Source organism: Chaetomium tenue, assembly GCF_020726465.1.
Source record: "Chaetomium tenue strain MPI-SDFR-AT-0079 chromosome Unknown F5144scaffold_3, whole genome shotgun sequence".
Taxonomy (NCBI): Eukaryota; Fungi; Ascomycota; class Sordariomycetes; order Sordariales; family Chaetomiaceae; genus Chaetomium; species Chaetomium tenue.
In genome coordinates, this window is record NW_027117331.1 from 3,710,973 (window position 1) to 3,737,930 (window position 26,958).

At 57.4% G+C, this 26,958-nt stretch overlaps 9 protein-coding genes across 9 annotated transcripts; 4 read left to right on the forward strand and 5 right to left on the reverse strand.

The window, feature by feature from the left end:
* Positions 1–971: 971 nt before the first annotated feature.
* On the forward strand, positions 972–4,236 carry F5144DRAFT_487997 (fungal-specific transcription factor domain-containing protein; the record flags this gene model as incomplete). The annotated part of the gene is made up of 4 exons (XM_066785636.1): positions 972–1,242; positions 1,345–1,671; positions 1,880–2,355; positions 2,431–4,236. 4 exons carry the CDS (start codon positions 972–974, stop codon positions 4,234–4,236), a joined length of 2,880 nt encoding a protein of 959 aa, XP_066645246.1.
* A 1,793-nt stretch (positions 4,237–6,029) lies between these two features.
* F5144DRAFT_546999 (uncharacterized protein) lies at positions 6,030–8,860 on the forward strand (the record flags this gene model as incomplete). Its single annotated transcript, XM_066787449.1, has 2 exons — positions 6,030–8,801; positions 8,846–8,860. 2 exons carry the CDS (start codon positions 6,030–6,032, stop codon positions 8,858–8,860), a joined length of 2,787 nt encoding a protein of 928 aa, XP_066645247.1.
* Positions 8,861–8,880: 20 nt separating this feature from the next.
* On the forward strand, positions 8,881–9,646 carry F5144DRAFT_569259 (uncharacterized protein). Its single transcript, XM_066788687.1, has one exon. It carries the CDS (start codon positions 9,312–9,314, stop codon positions 9,591–9,593), a length of 282 nt encoding a protein of 93 aa, XP_066645248.1. The 5' UTR covers positions 8,881–9,311; the 3' UTR covers positions 9,594–9,646.
* Positions 9,647–15,804: 6,158 nt separating this feature from the next.
* Positions 15,805–17,449, reverse strand: F5144DRAFT_202182 (Alpha/Beta hydrolase protein). The gene is made up of 4 exons (XM_066782926.1): positions 17,036–17,449; positions 16,815–16,977; positions 16,643–16,747; positions 15,805–16,573 (listed from the first exon to the last, which is right to left on the reverse strand). The coding sequence occupies exons 1-4, from the start codon at positions 17,106–17,108 to the stop codon at positions 15,922–15,924; spliced, it is 993 nt and encodes a 330-aa protein (XP_066645249.1). The 5' UTR covers positions 17,109–17,449; the 3' UTR covers positions 15,805–15,921.
* Positions 17,450–17,466: 17 nt separating this feature from the next.
* Positions 17,467–18,387, reverse strand: F5144DRAFT_202184 (uncharacterized protein). The gene has a single exon (XM_066782927.1). It carries the CDS (start codon positions 18,353–18,355, stop codon positions 17,825–17,827), a length of 531 nt encoding a protein of 176 aa, XP_066645250.1. The 5' UTR covers positions 18,356–18,387; the 3' UTR covers positions 17,467–17,824.
* Positions 18,388–19,510: 1,123 nt separating this feature from the next.
* On the forward strand, positions 19,511–22,322 carry F5144DRAFT_591953 (glycoside hydrolase family 3 protein; the record flags this gene model as incomplete). Its single annotated transcript, XM_066790316.1, has 4 exons — positions 19,511–19,760; position 19,814; positions 19,862–20,289; positions 20,344–22,322. 4 exons carry the CDS (start codon positions 19,511–19,513, stop codon positions 22,320–22,322), a joined length of 2,658 nt encoding a protein of 885 aa, XP_066645251.1.
* Positions 22,323–23,272: 950 nt separating this feature from the next.
* On the reverse strand, positions 23,273–24,032 carry F5144DRAFT_569275 (uncharacterized protein). The gene is made up of 2 exons (XM_066788688.1): positions 23,724–24,032; positions 23,273–23,640 (listed from the first exon to the last, which is right to left on the reverse strand). Exons 1-2 carry the CDS (start codon positions 23,831–23,833, stop codon positions 23,298–23,300), a joined length of 453 nt encoding a protein of 150 aa, XP_066645252.1. The 5' UTR covers positions 23,834–24,032; the 3' UTR covers positions 23,273–23,297.
* Positions 24,033–24,259: 227 nt separating this feature from the next.
* On the reverse strand, positions 24,260–25,937 carry F5144DRAFT_569277 (peptidase family M48-domain-containing protein). Its single transcript, XM_066788689.1, has 3 exons — positions 25,817–25,937; positions 24,827–25,756; positions 24,260–24,771 (listed from the first exon to the last, which is right to left on the reverse strand). Exons 1-3 carry the CDS (start codon positions 25,829–25,831, stop codon positions 24,331–24,333), a joined length of 1,386 nt encoding a protein of 461 aa, XP_066645253.1. The 5' UTR covers positions 25,832–25,937; the 3' UTR covers positions 24,260–24,330.
* Positions 25,938–26,891, reverse strand: F5144DRAFT_569278 (uncharacterized protein). The gene is made up of 4 exons (XM_066788690.1): positions 26,717–26,891; positions 26,646–26,658; positions 26,466–26,596; positions 25,938–26,416 (listed from the first exon to the last, which is right to left on the reverse strand). Exons 1-4 carry the CDS (start codon positions 26,750–26,752, stop codon positions 26,333–26,335), a joined length of 264 nt encoding a protein of 87 aa, XP_066645254.1. The 5' UTR covers positions 26,753–26,891; the 3' UTR covers positions 25,938–26,332.
* Positions 26,892–26,958: the final 67 nt, after the last annotated feature.

Below are 26,958 nucleotides of genomic sequence, written 5' to 3' on the forward strand. Positions count from 1 at the left end.
TGTGGAGGGAGAACTTGGTTTTGTGCGGGTGTGCGGTGGGTCTCGTGCTAGAACCAGGGTCGGGTGAAGGGCTCGATTCGGGCAGCTCCAGGCCCAGCTGACAGCATGCATTCTTTTGCGATGAACAAGGGGGAAGAATGTTGTCTCTGGCTGGTGCCTCGCTGACGAACAATCCTCGTGATCCATGTGAGACTCTTGGCGAGGCTTGGGTCGGTGTCTGTATGTAATCAGTACAGGGGCACCAACAACTTGTGCGTTTTAAAACCCTCGCCGGCGTCAACATTGATGAATCCCCTTCCCCATGGAGAGGGCACAGGAGGGACACAAATGTCAGGCCAGAGATCAGCAATGTTTCATGCATCCTGCGTTTCTCGCTGCTTGGCCCTTGGCCCAGCTCGCCACAGGGGAATGCACTCGTTTCTTCTCGACGAGGGCGTTGCTGTTTTGACGGTGGCTCATCCGCCAAGGGCCCACGCTTCCTAAACAGGACATCCATGTCCCCAGGCTTGGCCCCTTGACGTTTCCCCCAAAGGGTTCCATCGTACCTAACGCTGCGGGTACGGTACGTATCGCGTTCGCGAACAGCAATGACTGTCTGGGGAATTCGCCATGGCTTGATATAATGGCCAGGCCCCTCCCTCCCCACCGAGGACTCGTGCCAATTGCCTCCTCCTAAATACATAGCATGCCCTTGTGACGTGTTGGGACCTTTTTTTAAATTCTCCTTTTTGGATCTTGACATCAAGAAACTTCCTCGACACCACCCCACCACCAGACATTCACGGATACTCGCGGGATACGCTTAGGAGCCGTTTACACCCCGCTGCCCAAACAAGTCATCAGCCGACCAAGACGAATCCCACGAGCTGGACTGGGTTACGACAATCTGGATCCTACAAGACCATTGTCTCTAGGCTTCGGCCGCCGTCTGAATACCAATTCATGTTCCTCGAATTACACACCACTTCACCATGTCTGAGCACGGAGATACACCTTCACCGCGGTCCTCGTCGGGCCCGGCCAGTTCCATGTCACCCCCTCCGGCACCTGCCTCAGTCACCGAGACGGCATCGTCACCGAAGAAGCGGGCGTCAGTAACGGCCGCCGAGGGCAAGATCACGAAACGGCGAGCCGCCAGGGCCTGCGTGTCATGCCGAGCTCGCAAGGTGCGCTGCGATGTGGTAGAGGGTGCACCATGTGGTAACTGCCGTTGGGACGACGTGGAATGCGTCGTACAAGAAAGTCGCAGGCGAAAGTAAGTTTCGGCCTTTTTTTTCTCTACCGGGAATAAGGGAAGCAATTGGAGTTGGGTTGAACTCGAAACGATCCCGCCGTCAGTTTGAGATGGGACGACTGTTCTCTCGTCCGATTCTTTTCCCTTCAAATTGCGTCATTTTCAAATGCGTGTACACGCAAACGGCGGCGGAAATCGACTGGCTAACCTTCGGCACCCCTGCCGCGCTGTTTCTAGAAAGAACCTCCCTTACAATTGCGCCCCGGCATCGGTGGGGGCACGCACTGGAACTGCCGAGGCATTGCGCTCAAAGAGCATCGGCGCCGCTCCCCCAATCATCACGGCCAATCTTGCGAAACAAGCATTCTCATCAAATGGATCATTCTCTCTCCCCATGAACGGGGTTAACGGTGGACAGGCGGCCACTAATCTGCTGTGTATGTCTTGGATTGGTTTTCCATGTTTTTTTTCTCCCTTTTTTCCCCAACTCCAAATCCCCAATGTCACCCTGTTTCTCCGCGTGACCCACCCAAACCCAAACCCAAGAATCACATGTCAGAACAAAGGCAGCGTCATGGGAAAAAAAAAGGAGAAAGGAAGAAGCCGTTGGCTTGTGACAGAGAGCTGACATTTGACATCTGACAGACCAACAATCCCCTGGTGGATTCAGTACCCCGGTCTCTGCGGCGGCCCTGACCGGGTTCCCTCCGATGACCCCCGGGATACCGCCGTCCCCGGCCTTGGTGCATCCGTTGCTCCGATCTGCTCTCGAGCAGGTCAACGAATGGCCTGCTTTCATTAGGCCTATCCCGGACCGCATCCTGCTCGAGGACAGGCAGTATCTCGCCCGGAAGCAGGTCTTCACCCTGCCGCCCCTGCGTCTGCAGAATGCCCTGCTCGCCGCCTACGTTGAGTATGTGCACCCTTACATGCCGCTCATGGAGCTGCATGACTTCCTCAGGGTGGTCAGCGACCGGTCCGGGACGTCCGGCAAGATCAGCCTGTTTTTGTACCATGCCGTCATGTTCTCGGCCACGGCCTTTGTCGATGAGAGTCTCTTGAGGGATGCCGGTTATGACAGCCGGAGGGAAGCAAGGAGGGCATTTTTCTCCAGGACAAGGGTGAGTTCTCTCGGCGATGAAAATAGCCAGAAGTGTGTGTGTGCGTGTGATTGTGTGTTCTAACAAGAAGGTTAGCTCCTCTACGACTTCGACTATGAGACGGACCGCCTTGTCCTCGTCCAGGGCTTGCTCTTGATGACGTATTGGTATGAGACGCCCGACGACCAGAAGGACACCTGGCACTGGATGGGCGTCGCCATCTCACTCGCCCACACGATCGGCCTCCACCGCGACCCGGCCAAGACACCCATGATTCCGCAGAAGCAGAAGCTATGGAAGCGCGTGTGGTGGTCCTGCCTCATGCGAGACCGCCTCGTCGCCCTCGGTATGCGGCGGCCGACCCGGATAAAGAGCGAGGACTTCGACGTGCCTGTGCTGAACGAGGACGACTTCGAAATCGAGGCGCTTCCGGAGGAAAACCAGCTTCTAGGACCAGAATGCGTATTAATACGCGACGTCGAGATGCAGCGCGGGCTCGCCATAATGTGCATCGAGAAAGCTAAACTATGCATGCTCATTGGCGACATGCTCAAGGTTCAATACTCGGTCCTCAGCCGCAGTGGCATGCGGCCCGAGCACACCACCAACAGCACGCACATGCTGCTGCCAAACAAGGGCGCCGAGAACATGGAAGACGTCGAGAACGTCGACCACCACCTGCAGAACTGGTTCGCGAGCCTGCCCGAAGCCTGCCAGCACCGCACACTCGACGCCGCCAGCACCAGCAACGGAAACCAGGTGTTGGCCGTCCAGCGCAACCTCCTCCACATGATCTACCACACAACCATCTCGGCGCTGCACCGACCACTGTTCCTCCCAGCATCGCCCACCGAAGGTCCCAGCACGCCCGTCGAGGTGCAAGAGACGGCACGGCAGCGCGTGCGTGAGGCGGCCGAGCATATCACGCGCATGGCCGCCGACCTGCGAGAGCACGGGCTAGAGCGCTTCCTCCCCACCACAGGCGTAACAGTCATCCTGCCGGCCATGATCGTGCACATGCTCGACACCAAGAGCCCCGACGCCGAGACGCGCGCGGGCGCCATCCTGGGGCTCAAGGAGTGCCTCGTCGTCATGAGCAACCTACGCAACATCTACGCGGCGGCCGACTTCGCCACGGGCTTCCTCGACGCCCTGCTGCGGAAGGGCATGCTTGGCCAGCAACCCCAACCCGCCCAGCCCACAAGAACCCCGCTCGGCGCCCGCCCCGGCGGCAAGATGCTCAACCGCGTCCTCGCACCGGCGCTCAACCTCACACCGCAGGGTCCCCTATCCACACGCCCGACCACCCCGCCACCCGAGAACGTCTTCCTCAACCTACGCACCGTCAACAACAACACCAGCCTCCGAAACAGACACAACAGCCTCTTCTCCTCCACCGGCTCCCTCCAGCAACAGCAGAATCACCATCACATGTCTTCCGCCGCGGCGCAGCCCTTCCTGCCCGACGGCGACGACACCCCCGACCTGAGCGCCCTCAGCGCGGCGGTTGGCGCGACGACCCCGCCGCATACGGATAGCGAGGATGTCGATATGGAGATGGCTATGGTCGATGGCATCATGGGTAGTCTCGGTGGCGCCGGGCTGGAGTACACCGGCGCTGCGGCGGCGGCGGCGGCGGCTGCTGCTGCTGCTGCGGCTGCGGTTGGGGATGGTGCCGCTGGTGGTCTTGGTGGTGGTGGTGTTCCGGCGGGGAATAACTTTGACTTTGACCAGTGGCTGCAGTTTCCCGCTGAGGGCGGGCTGACCACGTCGGATGACTCGTTTATGGGGGGGATGTTTGCTGGGGCGGCGGAGCATCATCACCTTCATCAGGGGGGGTTGGAGCTGGGCGGGGAGGGCGCGATTGATTGGATGAGTTTGGGGGAGGGGATTAGCCATTAGGTGCAGATGGTGGTACCTTACCTTACGTTACGTTATGTTGTGTTGTGTTGCTGTGTGTTTGGGTTTGGGGTTATGATGTCCCCGTCCCCGTCACGGGGAGTTGTTATTCTTTCTTCCTCACTTCTGGATTGGCAGCTTGGATTGGCTGGCCAGCCGGCTTGATGATATGGATGAGTTGGATGGGTTTGGTTTGGTTCAAGGCGGAATGGCGTCGCCAGGCTTTACTTTCTTTACTTTTTGCCATCCATGGTGGATGGATATATATGGGTTGGATTGGATTGGGTTGGGTAGGGCCGGAAAACAAAAGCTCGAATGGGTCACTGTTATTCACTAGTACATAACTAGAGTAGATAATGGTTGGGAATGGTACTTCCTGAATTGTTACTTCATGGTTACCTATCTGGTGCTTCGTAACATGTGTTGTGTAGTGGAGGTTGAGGGCCGATTGAACCGGCTGGATGTGGACTGGTGGTATCTATGACGCTAACAACTACCACCATAACTACCTACTGTAGAACACCAACTTGACTCTACACAGCTAGCTGGTATTTACACTTCCTTGTCAACGGTCTCATGGGTTTACAGATCGACCCTAGTCTTCTTTCCTCTGACCTCCCCGGATGTCTCGTTTCTGCCCATCATCTTTGGCCAGGTCCCCAGTTGCTCCCCAGTTGCTCCCCAGCTTCCAAACGCCCCGATCGGTTGCCTGGCCAGCGCGTTCGAGGTCCGAAGATGCCGGCGAAACGAAAAAAGCAGTTCGGTTATCGTAGAGTTGCTTTCGTCATTTGCCCTCGTGTGGAGCATCGCAATCTGAATGTCAAACTTAGGCCAATATGGTCCGTGTTGCCCCTGTCGCTCCTTCGTAAACGGCCATGACGCGCCTTAGCGCGACTGCTGTCGACGTGTGTGCTATCTCCCAGCCACCAGAATTACGCGGTCCAGCTGTTAGGGGGCCCTTGCTGCATCGCCTCTTTGGGATAGCTGTCTGGTCGCCAAGACGCCAAAACAGCTTAGCTCCACGCCTCGACCTTTCCCCGAAATCTAATCTCCCGGTGGCCGATCCGGCCGCACGCCAGATGCTCATCCGTGTTCGCGTCGACGGGTCCCAATTTAATGAGGTCTGGTTCCTCGTTTGGGTCATTTCTCGAAATCACACAACTTTGCATCTCTCTTTTACCACAAGTTGTTGATTCTTTCCTAGCCGTGTTTTTTACGGCGCGACCCTCGTTTGTTTCAACTCCACATCAGATCAAATTCAATTGATTACGAATACCCTGCCGCCAACTGCAGAGGTTTCATAATTCTAGTCACTCTCTCTCCGCACTGCATTGACATTAAACATTGTACAGCGGCGCGCGCACTTACACGTCGCATTACTCCAACACTCGCTTCACGTTTCACAGTGCCCAACCTTCCGGCACCCGCGCGCATACTCGCCTCATTCTTTCTTTATCCGATCAGCTGCACCTACCCGCCAGCTCAGACACAGCGCCTTACTTATCGTGTCTTGTGTGTCAACTCCTCAGCGAATCAATCCGCTGCGGGCTAAGCACGGAGCAAGCGGGGAGCAGCAGCGAACGCTTCAGAGGCCGCCGCGCAGCGAATCACAAGCAGGCCCCCAGCCTCGCCCAACACCGTCGTCCTTCTTTTACCGACTATGGGAACCCCCGAGAGGCTTCTTTGTACTGTTTCGCCAGGCTCATAGGAAAGAAAAAGGGCCATTATGCTGGGCGCCGCCCGTTCCCTCAACCACTGACTTACCAACACCACACCAGCTTACAACAACCATCACCATGAACGAATCCCCGCCGCCCCGGACTCCCGCGCACCTTGCGCCCGCCCGGGGCCGCCAGCTCCACTCCGCCATGTCCGACTCGTCGCCCGCCCGCCAACGGAGCACGGACGACCTTCTCGCGAACTTGAACCCGCGGACCGTCGTCAATGCCTTCCGGAACCCCTCGGGGGGACTGAAAGCTTGCCTGGCGGCAGCAACCCCGGCCGAGCAGGCCTTTGCGCTGAGGGTTGCGATTGCATCGGATAATATCTACGCATGGCTCGGCGAGCTCTCCGCCTGGCCATGGCCGGCTGGTGGGGGCTCTGCGGGCTTTGAGATGCCTAGGAGTAGAAGATCTAAACTGTGGGACACCCTCTCCCCCACACAACACGAATCCCTGGGTACACCAGACCAGGGATACAATGGAAGCCTCCCGACCGCCGACGTTGCGAGATACGAGCGGCGCATCGACGAAATCGCCCAGGGGCTGGAGGAGCTCGAGATAGAAGAGATCAAGAGCCAGGTTTTGAACAACCACATCATGCCCTTGTCCAGGCCGGGGACACCAGTAATGGGCTCTGGGCGCTCTACCATGTCGCTGTCGAGCTTTGCGATGCTAGATGACTTGACTGCCATAGTCACGGCCACCACCGTGCAAGCGCTGCCGAACCTTTCCAAACTCACCAGGCTCATGAGTGCTTGGAATTTCCGCCTCCTAGTGCTGCGTAAGATCCCGGTCTTTTTGACGTCAATTGCCGACGCCGAGGTCGCTCTTCAGTCGGGCTGGAATGCGATCAGCACCGCCAATCGCCAGAACGGGGCCACATCCGCGCCCTTGTCTCGGGAAGCCTTTGGCGTGATGAAGTCTGTCCTTGGGCGCAAGGTGGCCAAGGCAGGCCGCGACTTGGATGCCATGTTGGACATCCTCGAAGGCCAGCCCGACACCCTGCCGGAAGACTGGATCGACCGGATGGATACTTTGGAGCATGCATATGGCGAATGGACTGTGGCCTGCGACAGGAAAGTCCAGGAGACCGACTTGGCGGGGATGGCCCAGCAGGTTGTCCCGCCCAAGGCCGCGCCCGAGCAGCCATTGCGCGAGGGCACGGATGGAAGCGCTGTCAGCGTGTCGCCCGCCTCCAACGGATCCCCGGCATTAGCATCTTCAGGGGAAGCACAGCCGCCGGCGAATGCGTCTTCCCCGGATAGCTACAGTGCACGGGGTCTCAGTCCCACGCCGGAGGTCCGGCCTCCCGTTATCAAGATCCACCCAACCATTGAGGAAGAGGAGACATCCGAAACGGAGGGTGTCTACCCCGATACCGACAACGAATTTGATCAAAGCGCATCCGACGGATCGGCCAGCGCTGAACCTTTTGTGAGAGCCATCTCGGAGCCGCTGTCAACTGCCCCTAGCAACCGGAGGATACTCGGGGATGCGGTGGGCTTCTCCTCAACTTCTGACTCTGAGCTGTCGGACATTTCGGAGAATGACGTGTTTCAGGTGGAGGACCATGACAGACGCGCTAGCACCGCCTCGGAGTCCTCGACGGTCCTGCACGAAGCTCCCAGCGCATTCGGGGATTCGTTCTCTAGCGATCTTGTCGATCAGGGAACTCCCGAACGCCCTCGCCTCAGGCACATGGACAGCACAGACCTCTCGGGTCTCGGATCCTTCCGGTCGAGCACAAGGTCCATGTCAGTAACCTTCAACGACAAGCCCACCGTCACGGAACTGCCGAGCTTTGTTAGCCCTCCTGGCACCCCGACGAGATCCATGCTGGAGGATGATGATGATGTGACGCAGCCCAACACTCCGGCTGAAAAAGTCATCCCCGGCATGGACGACCAGCTCCAGCGCCAGATCGGCCAGATCCTGGAGTCGGTGCCAGCTAAGATCCGACTGACTGCGGAGCCCCCAGCCGTCAACCTCAACCCGCCCGACTTCAAAATGCCAATCCCGCGCAAGAGCTCCAGGGGAGACGCCATCCCCCGGACCCAATCCAACATGTCGATGCGCTCTGCCTACTCCCGCTCCGCGACACCCTCATTCACCCTAGCGCCCGCCCGCAACTCTCGCCCGCGTCACCGCGGCAGCAACCAGGAGATCAAGCTCTACCACCTCTCCCGCTCCAACGGCGAGGCCCCGATCAAGCTCTTCATCCGCTGCGTAGGCGAGCACGGCGAGCGCGTCATGGTGCGCGTGGGCGGCGGCTGGGCCGACCTAGGCGAGTACCTCAAAGAATACGCCACGCACCACCTCCGGCGCTCCGTCGCCGCCGGCGCAGACGGCAAGATCGAGGTCAAGGACATACCGCGCACCGGCGCGGTACGCCCCGTCGCCGCCTCCGACGCCACCCCTCCCAGCCGGCCCTCCTCAGCCATGGACTCCCACTCCCCCATCTCCCCCCTCAAACTACGCAAGACACGCCGCCCCACCGCCAGCGCCAGCCCATCCAACAACACCAACGAACCGCACCACCACTCCCCCGCCTCGCGCCCCAAAACCCCGCTCGCCAGCGTCAGCCGCCTCGAGGCCACCCCGCCCTCGGGGAACTCGTCGCTGCGCTCGCGCTCCAGCTCGCGGGTCAGCTGGGACGAGGACGAGGGCGCCGTGGCCCTGGGCATGGCGGGGCCGCGCGCCAAGCAGATCGAGATGAGCGAGGAGAGCAGGGCCTGGGTCGAGAGCATCAAGGAGAAGGTGCGCATTGCTAGTGGCGAGCGCAAACCTTCGGGGTCGATGCCGCCGATGCCGAGTATTGCGGGGACGGTGGCGGGGGGGAGGGAAAGTGTGGGTGGGAGGAGGGGGAGTGTGGGTGTGGGCGTGGTGGGTAGTGGTGGTGGTGGTGATGAGGGGGGGTTGGAGGCGAGTTTGATGGATCGTGGGGGGGAGGCGAGGAAGGGGATGTTTGGGGAGATTGGGAAGGTGGGGAGTACGAAGAGGCTTTTTAGGCGGGGGTGAATGTGGGAGTAAGAGGGGGAGGATAAGGAGGGAGGGATAGGTTGCGGTGTCTTGGGCATGGGAGTAAGGGAGAAACAGATATGTTGTGGCGTGGTGGAGGCATGTTTTGGGCAGGGTGTTTGTTTGCTCGGTTTTTTTGTTGGGATGGCCGCGATCTTTAACTCGGGGAGGCGTGTTATTATTGGCCATGGCGCTACCTGCTCACCTTACGGCGCATGGATTTGGGGGTTCGGGGAAAACGGACATTGGCGGTGCGGCGTGCCTGGCTGGGTATCGGTATGGCATTGTACGGTACGGTGGTCCCTTTGTAAAAAAGGGTGATTTGGCGCCGGAGAGAGTATGGTGCATGGTATGGATGGATGGATGGATGATACCCCTTGGGAATGGGGCCTGGTGTTGGTGAGGAGGGGGGAAAAACTATGGGCTGGGTTTGTCGGCTGTCTCCCTCTCTCTCTCTTGTTTGGCATCATCATCGGGTTTCCCGGCTTAGACAGTGCATTGCATATTTGTTATACCCCCTTTTCGATTGTTTACTTCTTGTGGTGGAGTCGCTTAGAGCCGGAGTTTAGACAGGCTGTTAGACAAGAGTGGGGGAGTCTTTTATGTATTGTAGCTCACTAAGAGAATGAGGGTGCCCCAGCTTGGAGCCTTCGGTCAAAAAAACTTCATACTAGCTTCGGTGTCCCGTAAATGGATTGTGATTGTGACCCTTGTTGAGCCGAGGAAGAAGCCTGTTCCACCATCCCAAGTGACTAATTCAGTGGTGTTTGGGCCTCGCATCTAGCACGCGAGAATCAAAGTAGCATTGATTCAAGGAGCGCGAGTTATTTTTAATGGATAATGAGCGTGTCAATCAAAACGAACGGTTAGCTAGAGGCGTTCCTTGTAAAAGAAAGCCGAGTGTTGATAGTTCCTCGACTTCCTGCTATTGAGTCGAATTTTCCAACTCTAGTTTTTCCGGACCACAATCCCACGATTCAATATACGAGATAAGTATCACCTCTAACAATTCAATTCAGTGCGATAATTGCTTCACTTAGTAGATCTAAGGAAACAAAGAAAGTATATAGATAGCAGAGGGTCACCGAGGAGGAATTCGGGAAACAAACAGGCCTCCACACAGTCGATAAAGTGAAGTTCAGAGTGCCGAGACACAGGGAGGCGACCCGGGCAACAGTGCTGGTTGCTTTAACCTCCCAGGAGGAAGCACGCAAGGCGTGCGACGAGGGAGTGATCTGGAAGGCTCAACTACTGGACTGCGAGCCTTACTGGGCTGCCCTCAGCCCAACACAGTGCTACAAGTGCTGGAAGTGGGGACACACACAACATCATTGCAAGGCTACCCCATTGTGCCCGCGCTGCGGGACGAAAGCCCATGGAGAGGGCGGCAGGGACGGCGAGAACCAGTGCCCTACTCACAAAAACGAAATCCCGCTCCGATGCCCGGCCTGCGGAGGAAGGCATCCGGCGTGGTCAGGAGAGTGCCCGGAGAAGTCGAGGACCCTCGCCAAGGCCAAGGAGGCCTACCAGTTCCGGCCACGGACTTATGAGATCGCAGCGGCGAACTCTGCCAGCACGGCCCCTACGAGCGCTCCGGCGTTTAACTTCGAGGGCGAGGAGAGGGACGACAACAGCTATCAGGTGGTAGGCAGGAAGAGGTTGAGAGGAAGACCGACGAATGCGGCTGCGGCCCAACGTCAGGCTCTCTTAGACCCCCAGCAGACCAGGATCAACTTCGAGGCTCCGAGGGTGCAGTTCGCAAACCCGGTAGTCAACGGTGTCTACACCGCCGCTCCGCCGCCCCGGGCGCCCGAACCGGCTATCGGACCAACGCCTGCCGTCGCCGCCAACCCTGCGGTCACTGCTACTCCGAACCAACGCGACCCCGAGGGGGACACTACGATGGACTCGATCACCGTCGCAGGCGATGAAAATTAAAATTTTACTCTGGAACACCGAAGGAATCAAGCAAACACTGGAAGTGTTGCTGGAAGAGGCCAAATACGACCTCTTGGCTGTGCAAGAACCGTGGATTAATAAGGCGACGAAGTCTACATACTGCCCCCGGAGCAGCAGATACCACCTGGTACACAAACTCGAGGGGCGGGCAGCGATATATGTAAGCAAAAGATTTGAAATCAGGCAGTGGGACTCCGAAGCCACGGAGAATTGGTGCCGCGTGTGGTTTCCAGAGGCGGACCTCGGAAGGGAAGACCCCGGATTCGAGCTTTGGTCCATATACAACCCTCCCGGCGGCGAGAACGTACCGAGAGCCCTGCAAGGGCGGCCAAGGCCAAGCCACCCGGTGGTTCTGGCAGGAGACTTCAACCTAAAGAACCCACTGTGGGACAAGTTCGGACGCTACGATAGGAAATCGGAAGACCTACTGCAGCTGGGTTCCTTGTGGGACCTCACCATCAGAACTCCAAGGGGGGCGACAACGCGAGCTCCTCAGGGGCGACAGCGGGGCCGTCCGTCAACCATCGACCACTTCTGGACTTCGGAAAACCTCCAAACAGTATACTACGGGGAAGAATGCCGTGGAAAGTCAGACCACTACCCACAAGTGCTCGAGGTCGGGGAAGGGCATGGGCCGAGACCAACCCAACCGGATGGCTGGGCCTGGAAGAAGATGGACAGGGAGAGGGTGAAGGCTGAATCAGAGCTGCTATGCAAGGCCATGGGACTTACAGACCCGGGACCGGACGGGCTGCTGGCCAGGACCCGAACAGTCGAGGGTCTTGATAAAGCTTTCGGCAGCCTAGTCGAGTGGCTCACCTGGGTCGCGGGGGAAAGCACTCCAAGGAAGAAGGCGAGCTGTGGCTACAGCTCTCCCTGGTGGACTGTGGAGGTGCAGCAGGCCGCCCGGGAGGCTAGGAGAGCCGAGAGGTTGGCGAAGGAGACTAGGGCAGAGTACTGTTGGGAGGAGCTCAGCGAAAGGCTCAAGGACCTTGCCAGAACAACGCGCGAAGCACGGACGAGGGCTTGGAGAAACAGCCTACAGGAAGCAAGCGAGGCAAAGAAGCCCGATCAGATGTGGAGCTTGGAAAGATGGGCTAGGCTGCGGAGCTTTTTGCCGCCGGAACCACCGAGACTACCGGCATTCAAGGACTCTTCCGGACAGGTAACGGCCGAAACGCACGACCAGAAGGCTAGCGCACTGGCCGAGAGGTTCTTCCCGGATCCACCGGCCAACCTAACGGACGTGGAAGATCAAACCTTTTTGGGCAGCTGGAACCCGGGCTTCGACGTTGTACAAGCAGTGACGCCGACCGAGATCACGGAAGCGATAGGAAGAGCAAGCCCCTGGAAGGCGCCAGGCGAGGATTTGCTCCCGATGGGCCTTCTGAAGGCGTGCGGAGCACCGTTAGCTGAAGTGCTGGCCCTTCTGGCGACAAGGTGTCTGGAGCTAGGATGGTTCCCGAACCGTTTCAAGAGGGCGAAGACTGTAGTACTACCGAAACCAGGAAAGGCTCCGCCGGTGTATCAGACCCCGGGGGGATACAGGCCCATTGCTCTGCTGCCAACCCTAGGGAAGGTAATAGAGTCAGTGGTCGCCAGGAAGGTCACTCAAACTGCAGAAGTCAACGGCCTCGTACCAGATGAACAAATGGGGAACAGGGCACACCGCTCCACAGAGCTGGCTGTCCGGCTAGTAGTAGCCCAGGTCCAGGAGGCGTGGAGACAGAAGGGTGCGGCGTCCCTATTGCAACTGGACATCTCAGGAGCCTTTGACACGGTCAACCACACCCGACTGCTAGCAACTTTGCGAGAAATGGGCTACCCGAGGTGGCTGGTCCTCTGGACGAGAGACTGGTTGACTGGTCGAGAGGCCACCCTCCTTTTTAACGGCAAAACGGCGGCACCGACAGCAATTCGGGCAGGAGTCCCCCAAGGCTCACCGCTTTCCCCTGTTCTCTTCATTCTCTACATTTCCTCATTATACAAGCAGCTACAAGACGAGCACCCTCACTTGGCTATAACGGGGTTTGCGGATGACACCAACCTCCTGGTATTTGGTCGAAACCCCGAGGCCAATGTCCGGCAACTGGAGGCGGCGTGGGAAACATGCATGCGATGGGCGGACAGTCGGGGGATGAAGTTCGCCCCGGAAAAGAGCGAACTGATCCATTTCAACAAGGGACGACGGCAGTGGACAAACCAGCTGGAACTCACTAACCCAGGGGGAGGCACCAGCCCCGTCAGACCGAAGGAGTCTGCCAGGTTCCTGGGAGTCTGGCTGGACCGGAAGCTCAACTGGAAAGCCCACCTTGCGGCGGTGGAGAAGAAGCTGAGGACCCAGAGCTATGCCCTGTCGAGGCTAGCGGCATCGACGTGGGGACTGGGTCTAGCCAAAGCGCGAGAAGTGTACACAAAGTGCATCCGGTCAGCGCTGGCCTATGGCGCATCGTCGTTCCACATTCCCACGGATGTGGGAGGCGAACCGGCGAAGAAAGGCATCACCAAGGCCCTCGGGAAGGCCCAGAACAAGAGCCTGAGGATTGTGGCGGGAGCCTTTAAGTCTACCCCCATCCGTAACCTCGAGACAGAGACGTGGGTACCACCGTTGGACTTATACCTAAACAAACGGCTTGCAGATTTCGAAAACCGACTCCAACAACCCGATCTGGACGACGGCCAAGGCGGCAAAAAGACGGCGGGGAGCGTTATCCTTACCGCCTGCCGCAAGATACAGCAGAGACTCAGCTCGAGGAGGGGCAACAGGGGCCGACCGCGAACCTTGAGACCTCAAGGGCCCACGGCGGTAGAGAGAGCCGCGGGCACGATCATGCGCTGGACGGGGGGAACCATAGACACGGACAAGGCAGTAGAAGAGGCCTGGAGAGCGAGGTGGTCAAAGGAACGGGACGGCAGAGCAATCACCAGGCCGGCGGACGACTTTGACCATCAGCGGGAGACGCTATTCCGGAACGAAACCCTAAGGAGGCATGACGGTCTCAGCAAGGCGAAAAGCTCACTGCTCATTCAAATCCGGACGGGAGCAATAGGCTTACGGGACTACTTGTTTACACGGGAAGTCCCGGAGGTTCTGACGCCTGCCTGCGAGTGTGGCGAGGGACGAGAGACTACCGAACACCTGGTAGTGTGGTGTTTGGCCCCACCGTTGACTCGAAGATGGGAGAGAACTGGAATTCGGACACGACGGGACTTTTACTCAGTTCTACACGGTATCAATCCCACGACTGTACGGCTTGCGAGGAGGATCCTCGACTGGCTGATGGACTCGGGGAGGCTGCCGATGTACAGCTTGGCCAGGAGGCTCGAGCTGGAAACGGCGGCCTGAAGCGCCCCCGTTCGGAGGCCAGGAGGCCTCCTCTCTTTGTATACGTAGACTCACCAGAACGCATCGTTCCTTGATTGTTGGTAGGGGTTTCTCACCCGGCCCGGGAGGGCACGGTTTTCCTGTACACTAAATAGCAGAGGGTCCGGCACGCCCTAGGGCATAGCGGAGTATGAATAATAATAATAATATATAGATAGCAGAAACCGAGAGGGATATTTAGGGCCACCACCAGCCTAGTGATGACAACTTTCTGAATATAAAAACAACACACGGTGTAGGTATATTACCCTCTGAAACTCCAGCAAAAGCTCACCGGCTAGCTCCCTTCGCGGTCGAAGAGAGGTAGCCGGTTACGAAACCCTCCGGGGGGGTTTACTCCGTGGTGCAGCTCCGTGATACCCCGTCGGGCCGATGGGAGCTGCTCGTTTCTAGATTTGGAGGACTCCGCCAGCGTCCCGGCGCCCCCTAAGAAAATCCGTGCTGGCATCATGATTCGAACCTATAGCCTCCCTTACGTCCGGGTACCTTTCAAGGTGAACTAGACAGCACGGTCGAGGGGCCACCGCCAGTAACCGTTAGGCTACCCGGTCCGTGGCCCCGTTGGAATTCAACTGCGAGTTCCTTCCTTATATTGTGCGGAAGGGCCGTCTGATCTGTTCAGGCACAGGCGCCCTCTTTACCAGGCCAACTTAAACGTGAACGGTCAACTCACACGCGACCCGGTCCCCCCAAAAAGTTGTGGTGTTTATTCCGCGATCTATCTGATCATGACCGATCTTGAACAGTGGTGTTTCAACCACTTCCTCGACTCAACGCTCGCTCATCACGCTCAGCCGCCCTCCCGAATAAAAATGTCAACCGACCAATGCCACAACCCAGCACCTCCCGTCCGGTGAGCGAACCTTTCTCACTTGCCTTTTGTATCCACACCACCCGCGTCGGACGCCGACCTCGATCCCCGAGTCGGGGTTCAAATGCCGATCCCCATTGGTCTCGACGAATATTCTCTTTGGCATGATGACGTGAAAGATACCGACCCAGCAGCCAAACCAATGATGGTTATTAAATGGGCATCATTTACTGGCCTTAGACGGACTGCGGCTGATGTCGGCGGCGGTTCAAAGCCAGCTCTCGGTTTACTGTGTTAAGATCCGAAGGAACCGATAATGTTCCTTGATTTCGCTGCTGGGCCATGCGACGACTTCCTCGCCCTACCCCAACTCACGCAACACACACACCAGATATCAGATGTCGTTGGCGGTGGAGAAGGCTGGAGGCCTTGGCGTAACCAGACAGCATGTACTAGTTGGAGTCGGGGGTCGCTCGGGGGACAGTTTTTGGGGATACACGAAGGGTACAAGCACAGGCACTTCTCTGGTATCAGTTGGTTTACGGATGGTCCAAGGGTCTGGACATAATAAGAGCAGGTGTAAACCGCCTGACGTTGCAACGAACGGGCACATTGTGGAGTTCTCGACGAGTGTGTTGCGGAGGGGGATGATGCTGGGTTGGGAAATATTCAACAAGGTCGTGGAAAACAGCGGTGAAAAGTAAATACAGAGTTATATACGCAGTATGTACATGCATCAGGCACCTGCAACCACCCAACACCATCCCCTCATCCAACCGGGACCATACATCCAACTACGACTGCCCCTCCGCGTGCAGGTTCTTGGCGACCTCAATATCCAAGTCCACATACAAATTCAGCATCGCCACGAGCTCCTCGTCACTTTTCTCGGCCCTCCTGAACGGCGTGCCCTCCCCAGACTTGCACCCCTCCAACTGCTGGAAGTAATACCCATGCGCCTCCATATTCAGCCCCTTGGTACCACCATTACACTTGACATTCGAGTACCCCGCGCAGTAATCCACCTCATCCAGCGCCACCACATCATCCGTGCCGGGATCAATCCAGTACTCGGGGCTGACGTGGCGGTAGTTCAACAAAATTGGCGGCAGGCGGGGGACGGGGTCGTCGGCGTGGGTGATGCGGTACTCGGCGCCGGCCTGCTTGGTGACGTACTCGACAAAGGGCAGGTTGCCGACGCGCGGTGAGCCGTACGTGTACAGGTCGGCTGCGATGCCCGCCTTGCGGATGTAGGCCGTGGCCAGCGTGGCCACGGCGCCGCCGAGCGAGTGGCCCGTCACGACGACCTTGTAGCTCGGGTTGGCGGCCACGGCGGCCCGGACGCCGGCTAGCACTCGTGTGGAGACCTCGCCCCAGGAGGCGTAGAAGCCCGTGTGCGCGAGGCAGCCGAGGCCGAGGTCGCAGGGGACTTGGACGAAGATGAAGCTGGGGGAGGGGGGTTAGTGGGGGAGGCAGACATGGGAGAGGTTAAGCTTAGTTATGGTTTGGTCTTACTCGGCGATCCAGTTACGGACGGAGGTCGAACCCCTGAAGGAGACGACGATCTGCTTGTCGACAGGGTCCACACCGATGAACCCCCTAGTGTCTAATGCAGTCCCGCTGATGGCGTGTTAGACAACTGAGAACGCAAGACACAAGGGGTCCTAAAGGGCTTGGAAACACTTACATGAACGAGGCGGCGACCGTCGCGTTGTGGGACGCGAAGATAGAACACTGATCCTCGAAGCAGGTGACCGGCTCGTTGGCGGCCTTGTCACTGTTGCAAGAGGCCGCGGAGGACCACTGGGCGAAGAGCTTGAAGTCCTTCAGCTGCTGGGAAGTGACGCCATCTTGATATTGTTAGGCAAAGGTCCGTCTTGAGCTAATAGTGTTCGGCTGCAGGCTTACCTTGTCTTCTCGAGCTTGGCGCTCCGACGGCGAGAGACGCCAGCGAGAGGCAAGTGAGGAGAAGGCCCTTCATGGTTGCTTGCTAGGTGGGATCCGGCGGGGAGAGGTTTGGCCAAGAAGGGTATATTGCTAGACGTAGCACCTACGCCCTGAACGACGAGACAAGAAGGTCTCAGAATGTTGACAACTCCGCCACAGGACTCAGGAAGAGACTGTGAGACCGTATGACGGAGCGCCAACCTTTATAATGGGCATCGTCTACGGCGCGGGAGGGGCAGACGGAGCAAGGGAGGCCGGTGTGCAGGGCGCCATGGCAACCCCCGCATATGTGGACAAGATGGTTCACATCTCTCTTGGAGCGATCCCCATCAGAAAAGGGCTTCCGTGCCCCCCGTAGCGGCCATGGCCAGGGGGGTGGGGGCTGGGCTGGCTCCAATAAGACAACGACAGAGGCGCCATCACAGGTTGACTAATGGCCCGAGTACGGCACATCTTAGGAGCGGGTGCATGTGGAGGGCATCGCCGACTTCGCGATGGTGGTGTGGACTCTCGGTGTGGAGAGAGGGCCTCCTGCAGACTCACATCTCACAGCCTGTACCCGGTTTGACAGGATCTGTCCGAGCTGACAGCCTTCCAGAAGACGAGCAGGGCGATGAGGCCGTCAGCGGCACGGGATGACCCGGTTCGATGCGGCACGGACAGCGAGAGATCTCAGCAAGGATTATGCAAGTGAGAGTGACCATCCATTCAGCTCATCAGGCGAGCGTGCGTCCTGTGCATTTCGAATTCTTACGTTAGAGAAGTTGTTGCACAAGAAAAAGGAGGATGCGCCAAGGTCAGAAATTGGCTGTGGCTGGCTTGGTTGACGAAGTTGGGAATCAAACAAGGCCATCTCCATTTCCCATTTCCCCTTGCCCACTTCCCGCACTCACCAGCGCTGCTCAGCTTCTTGGTTCTCTTTCTTCTTCCACTTGCTTGCTTTTGCTTGTCACTAGCCGCTCTGCAATGTGATGATGCACTCCGCAATATCATATGCCGTGATGGATCTCCCAAGCCACGCGACAGGTCACGATCGAGGAGGGAATGCCGGAATTTGCACTGACTGCCGCGTCGGGTTACATGGCGAGTGCTGGATCTGCGGTAGGGCACTCGTGCCTCGTGGGGCACAAGCAGTCGACGGGGAATGCCAGTCTCGAGCCAGTGAAAAAGAAGAAAAAGAAGGGAAGGGATGGGAAAGGGAAGGCCCCCGGGAAAGTGCCGCCTTGGCAGACAACCCACAGCCCTGAACCTGCCCTTTCGAGAAGCTGCGGGCTGGGACATTGGCCGAGGCTGCCGAATGAGTTTGGTGCGATTGGTGGACGTTCCCATTGCTCTCTTTTTTCGGAGTGAACCCGGCCCACATCTTGTTTTCAGCTCTCCATTCCCAACATTTCCGTCTTCGCTTTCGCTGTCCGTGTAACAAAATCGCTGTTCCCACGTTGCCGGCCGGCATTTAAAAATACTACGAAACATGGATACTCGTTCTCTCGGGCGGTACGAGTTACTTACCTAACTTGGGGGAACACAAGCAGTCCGTTCCTCCGCAGGTTCCTCCGTTCCTTCGTCCGACTGGGTCTCTCTCAAAGTCAAAACCTGCTTTGTGCCACATGCCATCCGCACATGATCCTTTCTGGCAGTCAACGATACCACTCTCTCCTCTTTTGCGACTTGGCTTGCGAACCTGCAGGCGCCGAGTCCCTCGCACACTAACCCGTGTCTATATAGGTATTAAGCTTCGGGCTCGTTAGCGAGCTTCTAATGCACGGCTCATGATCCAGCTAGAGGTTTCGCGGGGTACTTATCCGGGGAGTTGGCGGCCCAGGGCGATGAACGAGCACTCAAAAGCGAAGCATCTACAGCGAGAGTCGAGCTCCGGGCGAGTGGGCGGTCGTGGTCTGTTTAGAGATCTGAGGAAACTCATTGCCGGCACGCCCTTCAAGCGAAGACGGCCTGTACTTGCACGGGCTGAATTGAACCCTGGTTCGGGCAGCGACAGCGAATGGTGAACGGCATGGCGCGCGTCCTTGCAGGTTGTCTTGCCGGGAACGCGGGGGCGGGGGTTACAGTTCGGTTGCGGCCCCAGGCCTTGAAATGGCCGAAACCCGTCCCTCCTCGTCGCTTTTGGGCTATAGCCCGCTTCTTGGCTGTCTCCTAACAGGTGCGGCTCCTTTTCCCCGATCGCCGTGGATGCCATGTACCTGGAATTCAGATCTGCAGTCGGGGAGCCGACGTCACATCGTTGATTAAACGGCCCCCGGCGCGTCTGCCCTACGCGCCCCGGGCTTTAAGACATCGAGACGGCATCTTGAATGACCTCACTCTGCTCCCGTGTTTCCTCGTGCTTTTGGTGTTCCGTTGGTGTCTAATCTGGAGACTTTGGAGTTTCGACGAACCTACTATTACCAAGTCCGCGAGGGCTGAGACGACGCGGCCACTATGGTCTACCACGCGAGTACCGCGTGGCTCTCGCTCGCCTTGAGTCTTTTTGCTTCACCCGCCCTTGCTCGTAGTGTTGGCCCAAGGGACCCGGTCCCTGAGGGATACCATGCTGCCCCTTACTATCCCACGCCACATGGAGGCTGGCTTGATACATGGCAGGATGCATACACCAAGGCCCAAGACTTGGTGTCGCAGATGACCCTGGCCGAGAAAGTAAACATCACGTCGGGGGTCGGGATTTATATGGGTAGGCCATTCCCCGGACACTGCTAGCAGTGTACACGCTAACATTGTGAACAGGGTCAGTATCAGACAACCCAGACGTATCGCCCTTTACTAATCTTTCAGGCCTTGTGTGGGAAACTCCGGAAGTGCCGACCGTCTAGGCTTCCCTCAACTCTGTCTCCAGGACTCGGCTCTCGGCGTGTCGTCTGCCGACAATGTGACGGCGTTCCCTGCGGGCATCACCACGGGCGCGACCTGGGATAAAGCCCTGATGTATGCCCGCGGAGTTGCCATGGGCAAAGAATTCCGGGGCAAGGGAGCTAACGTCCACCTTGGCCCGTCAGTTGGCCCATTGGGACGGAAACCCCTGGGCGGGCGTAACTGGGAAGGATTCGGTTCCGACCCGGTGCTTCAGGCGAAGGCCGCCGCGCAGCATATCAAGGGCATCCAGGAGCAGGGTGTCATCGCCACGATCAAGCACTACATTGGCAACGAACAGGAGATGTTCCGCATGTATAACCCCTTCCAACCGGGGTACAGCGCCAACATTGGTAAGATGTCCTGGCCGTAAGCCGTCGCGCGATAGATATACTAACCAAGGGCAGACGACCGGACTCTTCACGAGCTGTACCTGTGGCCGTTCGCCGAGGCTGTGCACGCCGGCGTTGGTGCTGTGATGACGGCATACAATGCTGTGAACGGCTCTGCTTGCTCCCAACACAGCAACCTCGTCAATGGCATCCTCAAGGACGAGCTTGGATTCCAGGGCATGGTCATGTCCGACTGGCTGAGCCACATCTCGGGTGTTGATTCGGCTTTGGCCGGTCTCGATATGAACATGCCAGGCGACACCAACATCCCGCTTTTTGGTTTTAGCTTGTGGCAGTATGAGTTGACTCGGTCTGTGCTGAATGGCTCGGTGCCCGTGGACAGGCTGAACGACATGGCTACCCGAGTCGTGGCCTCTTGGTATAAGATGAAGCAGGACAAAGACCACCCGCGGCCTAACTTTTCGTCTAACACGCGAGACCGGAACGGGCTTCTGTATCCGGCGGCTGTCTTCTCCCCTATCGGGCAGGTTAACTGGTTCGTCAACGTCCAAGAAGACCACAACCTGGTCGCTCGCCAGGTGGCCCAGGACGCCATCACGCTTCTGAAGAACAACGGCAGCCTTCTCCCGCTATCCACCTCGAGCAAACTCACAGTCTTCGGCACCGATGCGCAGGTCAACTCCGCAGGGCCGAATGCTTGTCTCAACAGAGCGTGCAACACCGGCACACTTGGCATGGGCTGGGGGTCTGGTGTGGCGGATTACCCCTATTTCGATGACCCCATCTCGGCCATCAGAAGGAGAGTCCCGGACGTCAAGTTCCACAACTCGGACAACTTCCCTCTCATCATTGATACGCCCGCCGCGGACGACATTGCCGTGGTCTTCATCAGCTCCGACGCAGGAGAAAACAGCTTCACCGTCGAAAACAACCACGGAGATCGCGACTCGGCCAAGCTGGCGGCCTGGCACGGCGGCGACAAGCTCGTGCAGAAAGCCGCCGAGAAATTCAAGAACGTCGTCGTCGTCGTGCACACCGTCGGCCCTCTCATCCTCGAGTCTTGGATCGACCACCCCTCCGTCAAGGCCGTCCTCTTCGCCCACCTCCCCGGCCAAGAAGCAGGCGAGTCCCTCACCAACATCCTCTTCGGCGACGTCTCCCCCAGCGGCCACCTCCCCTACTCCATCACCAAAGCCGCCACCGACTTCCCCGACAGCATCGCCAACCTCAAAGGCTTCGCCCTCGGCCAAGTCCAAGACACCTACTCCGAAGGCCTCTACATCGACTACCGCTCGCTCCACCACCAATCCATCCCACCCCGCTTCGCCTTCGGCCACGGCCTCAGCTACACCACCTTCACCCTCACCAACGCCACCATCCGCCCCATCACCACCCCGCTAACCCTCCTCCCCCCACCCCGCACCCCCAAAACCCCACCCCCCATCCTCCCCACCACCCTCCCCCCCGCCTCCGAAGCCTACACCCCCGCCAACTTCCCCAAAATCTGGCGCTACCTCTACCCCTGGCTCTCCCAACACGACGCCGACGCCGCCCACACCGTCGGCGCCGAGGGCAAGAAGAAGTACGCCTACCCGGCGGGGTACTCCACGACCCAGCGCCCGGGGCCCGCGGCCGGCGGCGGCGAGGGCGGCAACCCCGCGCTGTGGGACGTGGTGTGGGAGGTGGGCGTGACGGTGACGAACGTGGGAAGGGAGTTTGCGGGGAAGGCGTCGGTGCAGGGGTATGTGGAGTACCCCGAGGGGGGCGTGTATGAGACGCCGAAGGTGCAGTTGAGGGATTTTGAGAAGACGGCGGTGTTGGAGCCGGGGGAGAGTGAGAGGGTGGTGTTGAGGCTGACGCGGAAGGATGTGAGTGTGTGGGATGTGGAGTTGCAGAATTGGGTGGCGCCGGGGGCGGAGGAGTTGGGGGGTGGGAGGTATACGGTGTGGATTGGGGAGGGGAGTGATAAGTTGTTTTTGGCGTGCTATACGGATAGTGGGGAGTGTGAGGGTGGGTTGGAGCCGCCGGTTTGAAGGGGGTGGTGATTTGTTTCTGTGGTTGTGCTTCTTCTTTCTTTATGGAGACGGTAGTAGTGTTTGGTGGTCGGCTTTTGAATAGTGGTATTATGATTAATTGTAGTATTTATTAACGCGAAGGAAGAGGGCCCCAGATGAAGTGATGCGTTTGATAGTGTAGAAGGGAGTCAATATCGCAATGATATGTGAGAAGACCTGGAGATTACGCTCGCCTATAAATATGAGGCTATCCTTCGACAGCCCGGCCGCCTCCCCGAAAAAAGGTTGACCGGCGAGCTTTTGCCCTCACGATGAACTAGCTCAATGTTCCGTTTGTTCAATTTCTCTTCGATATTTGATGTGATGAAAATAGTTGTGTAGCGAGCGGTTTAGGGTTTTAATGCCTCAACTTCATTACACTTGCGTCTGTCTTAGGGGAGTAGGACCGACTTTCTAAGAGTGATAGCAATATATGACTCGAGATATTCATTCTCTTGGTGATCATCGAGATAGCCAGCGCCGTAGATTAGGAGAAGGCGCAGATCAATTAACTCAGTGTCCACCGAACTGGCCAGTTAGTATACGACTGTCTCGCCGATTGCCGCTTCTTTTCTAGCAACACTGGGCGGACATACGGTGATAACACATACGCCAATGGGCTTCAGTTGCTGGTTTTCAAGATTATTCCACAAGTCACCTTTGTATATGTTTTCATAACATTCACCAACACCTGCTTTGGCCAACCTGCTGAAATATCGTCGGAGATGAGCCCAACCCTGGCCCACTGGGAGCAGGAACACACACAAGCGCTCAATCTGCGCCCAGTTGTCCGACCTGACAAGAGATGGACCATTTCAGGAAACCTCTAACCCAGTATGATACATTTTACACCCCCTGAGGTATAATACACAATCCCCGCCATCCTCCCCCAACCAACCACCCCCTCCACAATCCCAAATCCCATCCCCAGCACCCACCCTCCCTAACACCACCCTAATGCCCCAACTTCTTCCTCCCCTTCGCCCTCCTCCGCGAAATCATCTTCTGCCCGCCCTTACACCGCAGGCGATTAAGAAACCCATGACGGCGCTTCTGGATCAGGCGGCTGGCGCCGGACATGTTGGGGCGGGGCCCGCAGCGGATCTGGCTGGCGCAGCCCGCGAGCGCCGGGTGCGCCGTCACGGCCGTCTTGGCCAGCACGTCCGCTACCTCGCCCGTCGTCGTCGTTGTCGTTTCCGGCATTGTTGTGGGTGTGAAGCGCTGGGCGTTGGCGGCGCGGAAGAGGGGGGAGGGGGTGGTGAGGGTTGGGCGCAGGGTGGGCAGGTGGGAGATGCTGCTGGATTGGGGGGAGGAGGTGGGTTAGTTTGGTTGTTTGTTGGTCTGGTTGCGGAAGAGGAGGGGAGGGATATGGTGACATACCGGGCAATGGTGGGTTTTGTGGTCGCCAGAGTGCAGCGCGGAATTAGCTGGGCGGTCGGCCGCCGCAGCACCGCCTGGAGGAGCGGGGATTGGAGGCTGACTCTGGACATTGTGCCGCGACTTCTCAGCCCTCTTTGCGCGTTTCGAAAGGTCGATCGAGTGTTCGTGGTGCTGTCGGAATGCGCCGCCGACTCTGGCAAGTCCCGTCCAAAGTTTTGGCGAGGTTCGTTCGAGGTGCCAAGCGGGCCTTCGGAGTGGTTGGCGGCTGGCAGAGGTGGCCCCACAGTTGTCAATATCCCAACCGACGGAACAACAAAAGGTTTGAGGAAGGCGACAGGTCGCCCACGAAACTTATTGGGTGACTGCATTGATCAAGATAGGGCAGCGATGAAGTTAGCCGTACGTACTCCCACAGTAAACTTTATTTACGTTAAACACAGGGGCTTGTGAGTTGGTTCCACCCCAGCCCGGAGGTGGGGTTAGGGTTGATTATAGAGCGAAATAGTCGTGAAGCGCTACAAGGTATTAGAGGTAGATGGCACTCAATATAGTTTCACATTCTCGCTTGTCTAGCGTATACTACAGCAAAAAACATCACATTCCCGATTTACAACTCGTCTCTGCCAGTTGTAGTCGCAACACCCTCCTTGGCCGCCTCCTTCTCACCACCCTTCACCTCCACTTTCTCGGTAGGTTGCCAGTTCAGGGCCTTCAAGCGCTCCGATAGGATAGGGTGCGAGAAGTGGTAACTAGCAAACATCCAGTCGGCATCCATGGTGCTCAGGTTCTGAATCTGCAGCTTGATCAGCGAGCGAGCCAGCTCGGTGTTGTACCCGAGGCTGTTGGCAAAAGCGTCAGCCTCAAACTCGAATTTGCGGCTCAGGATGTTCATCAATAGCTTGATGACGTTGTCCAGGGGGCCGAGAATGTCCGAAAAGAGGAGGAACCCCACGATGATAGGGTGTTGGTTGGTGAAGCCAAAGTCCGAGTAGAGAGAGTTGTTGTTGACAAAGACCGAGAAGAGAGCAAAGATGTAGAAGAAGTGCGCCTGTAGGCCGTTAGCATACAAGATAAGCAAGAACACAGCCGTTATGTTGACTGACCTGAGAGATACCGAACAGCTTGGTGGTGTGGCCCAGGCTCCAGTGGCCAAGCTCATGGGCCAGGACGGCGACAACCTCGTCGTTCTCGCTCTTCTCAATCAGCGTGTCATAGATGACAATGTGCTTCTTCCAGGGGAGTCCAAAGAAATAGGCATTGCTGTGAGCGCTGCGCTTGCTGCCGTCAATGACGTACAGCTCCCGAAGCGGAAACTTGAGCTTCTTGGCCAGGTCCTCGACATCCGTCTTCAGCTTGCCCTCCTCCAAGGGTGACAGCTTGTTGAACAGCGGCAGAATGACAATCGGGTAAATGGTAATCATGAAAACCTGCAGGCCAGCGCCAAACATCCATAGGTAGTAGAAGAACCGGCTACCAGTCTTCTGGATGATCGCGAGGAAACCGGAGAGAATGGGAGGAGTCAGGACGAAAGCCAGGAGGTTGGTCTTGATCATATCGACGACGAACAGCTTGGGAGTCTGTTTGTTGAAGCCGAATTTCTCTTCCAGAACGAATGTGTTGTAGATGTTAGACGGCAGCGAGAGGACCTGGTTGATGAGGATGAACGACAGAATGAAGACGATCGAGTGCGAGATCTCGCCAGTGAAACCCTTGGGCGCGAATCGGAGAAGAAGATCGCCTGTCCATGACCAGAGTTTCGGGAGTACGTCGAAGTGGTAGAATGCGAGATTTTGAAGTTGTCCGTAGAGACCGTTGAAGCCGGTGAACTTTGCCTTGGCGCGGCCGTAGGCCTGGCTCTTGTCGAAGACCTCCTGCGACACCTCATGCTCCAGGACCTTGGGCGGCTTCGTCTTTTGTAGGATCTTATATTGCCGGTAACCAAGGAGCGCCTCAAAGACGTATTGGCCGACAGAGAAGCCGATGATTAGCTTCTTCCACGGAAACAGCGGGCGGTCCAGGAACCGCGCAAGGCGCTATGCGACGAGGGCGGTTAGTTTCATCGGATTTGAAGCAGAACATGGCGAACGGCGTACCTGAAGAAAATCCATCGTGGTGAGAAGGTCGCGACTATCCGGCCGTCGCGATCCAATTCAACGATGGGTTGACAATTGGGTGTTGATGAAAGAAGGGGCCGAGTCTTCGGAGGAACAAGCTGTCCTTGCGCGCGGGATGCCGTTGCCTGCGGCCCCAGATCTTATCGAGGGGAAGCTGTCTGATTGGCTAAAATGTCCCTGGCGCGTTCTGTCATCAGAACCCCCCACCGGGACAATCCGATGCCCGTTTGAGCTGTCGCATGTGTGAAACCGCTTCTTGTCTTTTAACTGACCACGAAGGCCTCTTGGTATCTCAATCATGACGTACAGATATCCTCCAGCAATTCCGAATATGCATTCTAAAAGCCGACTCCACGTTCAATGTGCCATTTGGCCCTGGTGTCCGGATCGCTAAAAACCGCGACAGCTTGTTTCCAACACTTAGAGGGGAGGATCTCATGTGGATAGGGAACGCCAGCTGGGCCGAATCGTCTAGCTGCTTTGAGGGTGGAATGATTAATTCCTAGGAATCCTCAGATTCGCCCGCACCCTCTCGAGCAGCTGGTCTCTGCTGTCCGACTCTTGAGGATGGAGGTTCCGCTGGCCAACTGGTTAGTATCGGCTCGTGCCAGGAAGCCGGGAAACATACCGCAGCTAGCCATCGGCGAAGCTCTTCTCTAGACCAAGTTTCCGGGTCGCCTTTGGGGTCTGGCTCTTGCGGAAACATGTCGCCTCCCCAGATTGCCCATATGGCAACGCCAGTCACCAAACCGCCGAAGGCTTCAAAAGTCAACACAGAACACCGAAAAGATTTCGCTAACCATCTTACCAAGGACGGCGTTCTAGTGATATCATTAGGCCAATATGTGGATTGTCAAGAGTTCAGGATCAAATACTAACCTTGGATTTCATTGCTCGGTCTAATGGTGTCGGCATCTTGATTGCTGCAAGCTTGAGTGTGTATGAGCAGTGTCGAGAATACTAAAGATTTTGAAACCGAATTTAAGCTTGTCCACTTTATATGAGTAGAAATGCTGTCGACGGCATTATCTGTCAACATCTAGATGGTCACATATCAGAAGGCTCAACTTACTAGTTAGCGCCACAGGCCGCGTCACTCAGCCACACAGCGAAGCTCACCC

Bases quoted from the DNA above. Each gene is read 5' to 3' on its own strand.
- F5144DRAFT_569259 (XM_066788687.1), top strand. From the start codon at position 9,312: ATGGTGCATGGTATGGATGGATGGATGGATGATACCCCTTGGGAATGG.
- F5144DRAFT_202184 (XM_066782927.1), bottom strand. From the start codon at position 18,355: ATGTCCCAGCCCGCAGCTTCTCGAAAGGGCAGGTTCAGGGCTGTGGGT.
- F5144DRAFT_569275 (XM_066788688.1), bottom strand. From the start codon at position 23,833: ATGTCCAGAGTCAGCCTCCAATCCCCGCTCCTCCAGGCGGTGCTGCGG. The intron at 23,641-23,723 runs GTATGTCACCAT...CCCCCAATCCAG, and splicing joins ACAAAACCCACCATTGCCCG to CAGCATCTCCCACCTGCCCA.
- F5144DRAFT_569277 (XM_066788689.1), bottom strand. The intron at 24,772-24,826 runs GTCAGTCAACAT...AACGGCCTACAG, and splicing joins AGCTGTTCGGTATCTCTCAG to GCGCACTTCTTCTACATCTT.
- F5144DRAFT_202182 (XM_066782926.1), bottom strand. From the start codon at position 17,108: ATGAAGGGCCTTCTCCTCACTTGCCTCTCGCTGGCGTCTCTCGCCGTC. The intron at 16,978-17,035 runs GTAAGCCTGCAG...AACAATATCAAG, and splicing joins GCCAAGCTCGAGAAGACAAG to ATGGCGTCACTTCCCAGCAG. The intron at 16,574-16,642 runs GTAAGACCAAAC...CCCCTCCCCCAG, and splicing joins GTCCGTAACTGGATCGCCGA to CTTCATCTTCGTCCAAGTCC.
- F5144DRAFT_569278 (XM_066788690.1), bottom strand. From the start codon at position 26,752: ATGCCGACACCATTAGACCGAGCAATGAAATCCAAG. The intron at 26,417-26,465 runs GTATGTTTCCCG...CCAGTTGGCCAG, and splicing joins TTCGCCGATGGCTAGCTGCG to CGGAACCTCCATCCTCAAGA.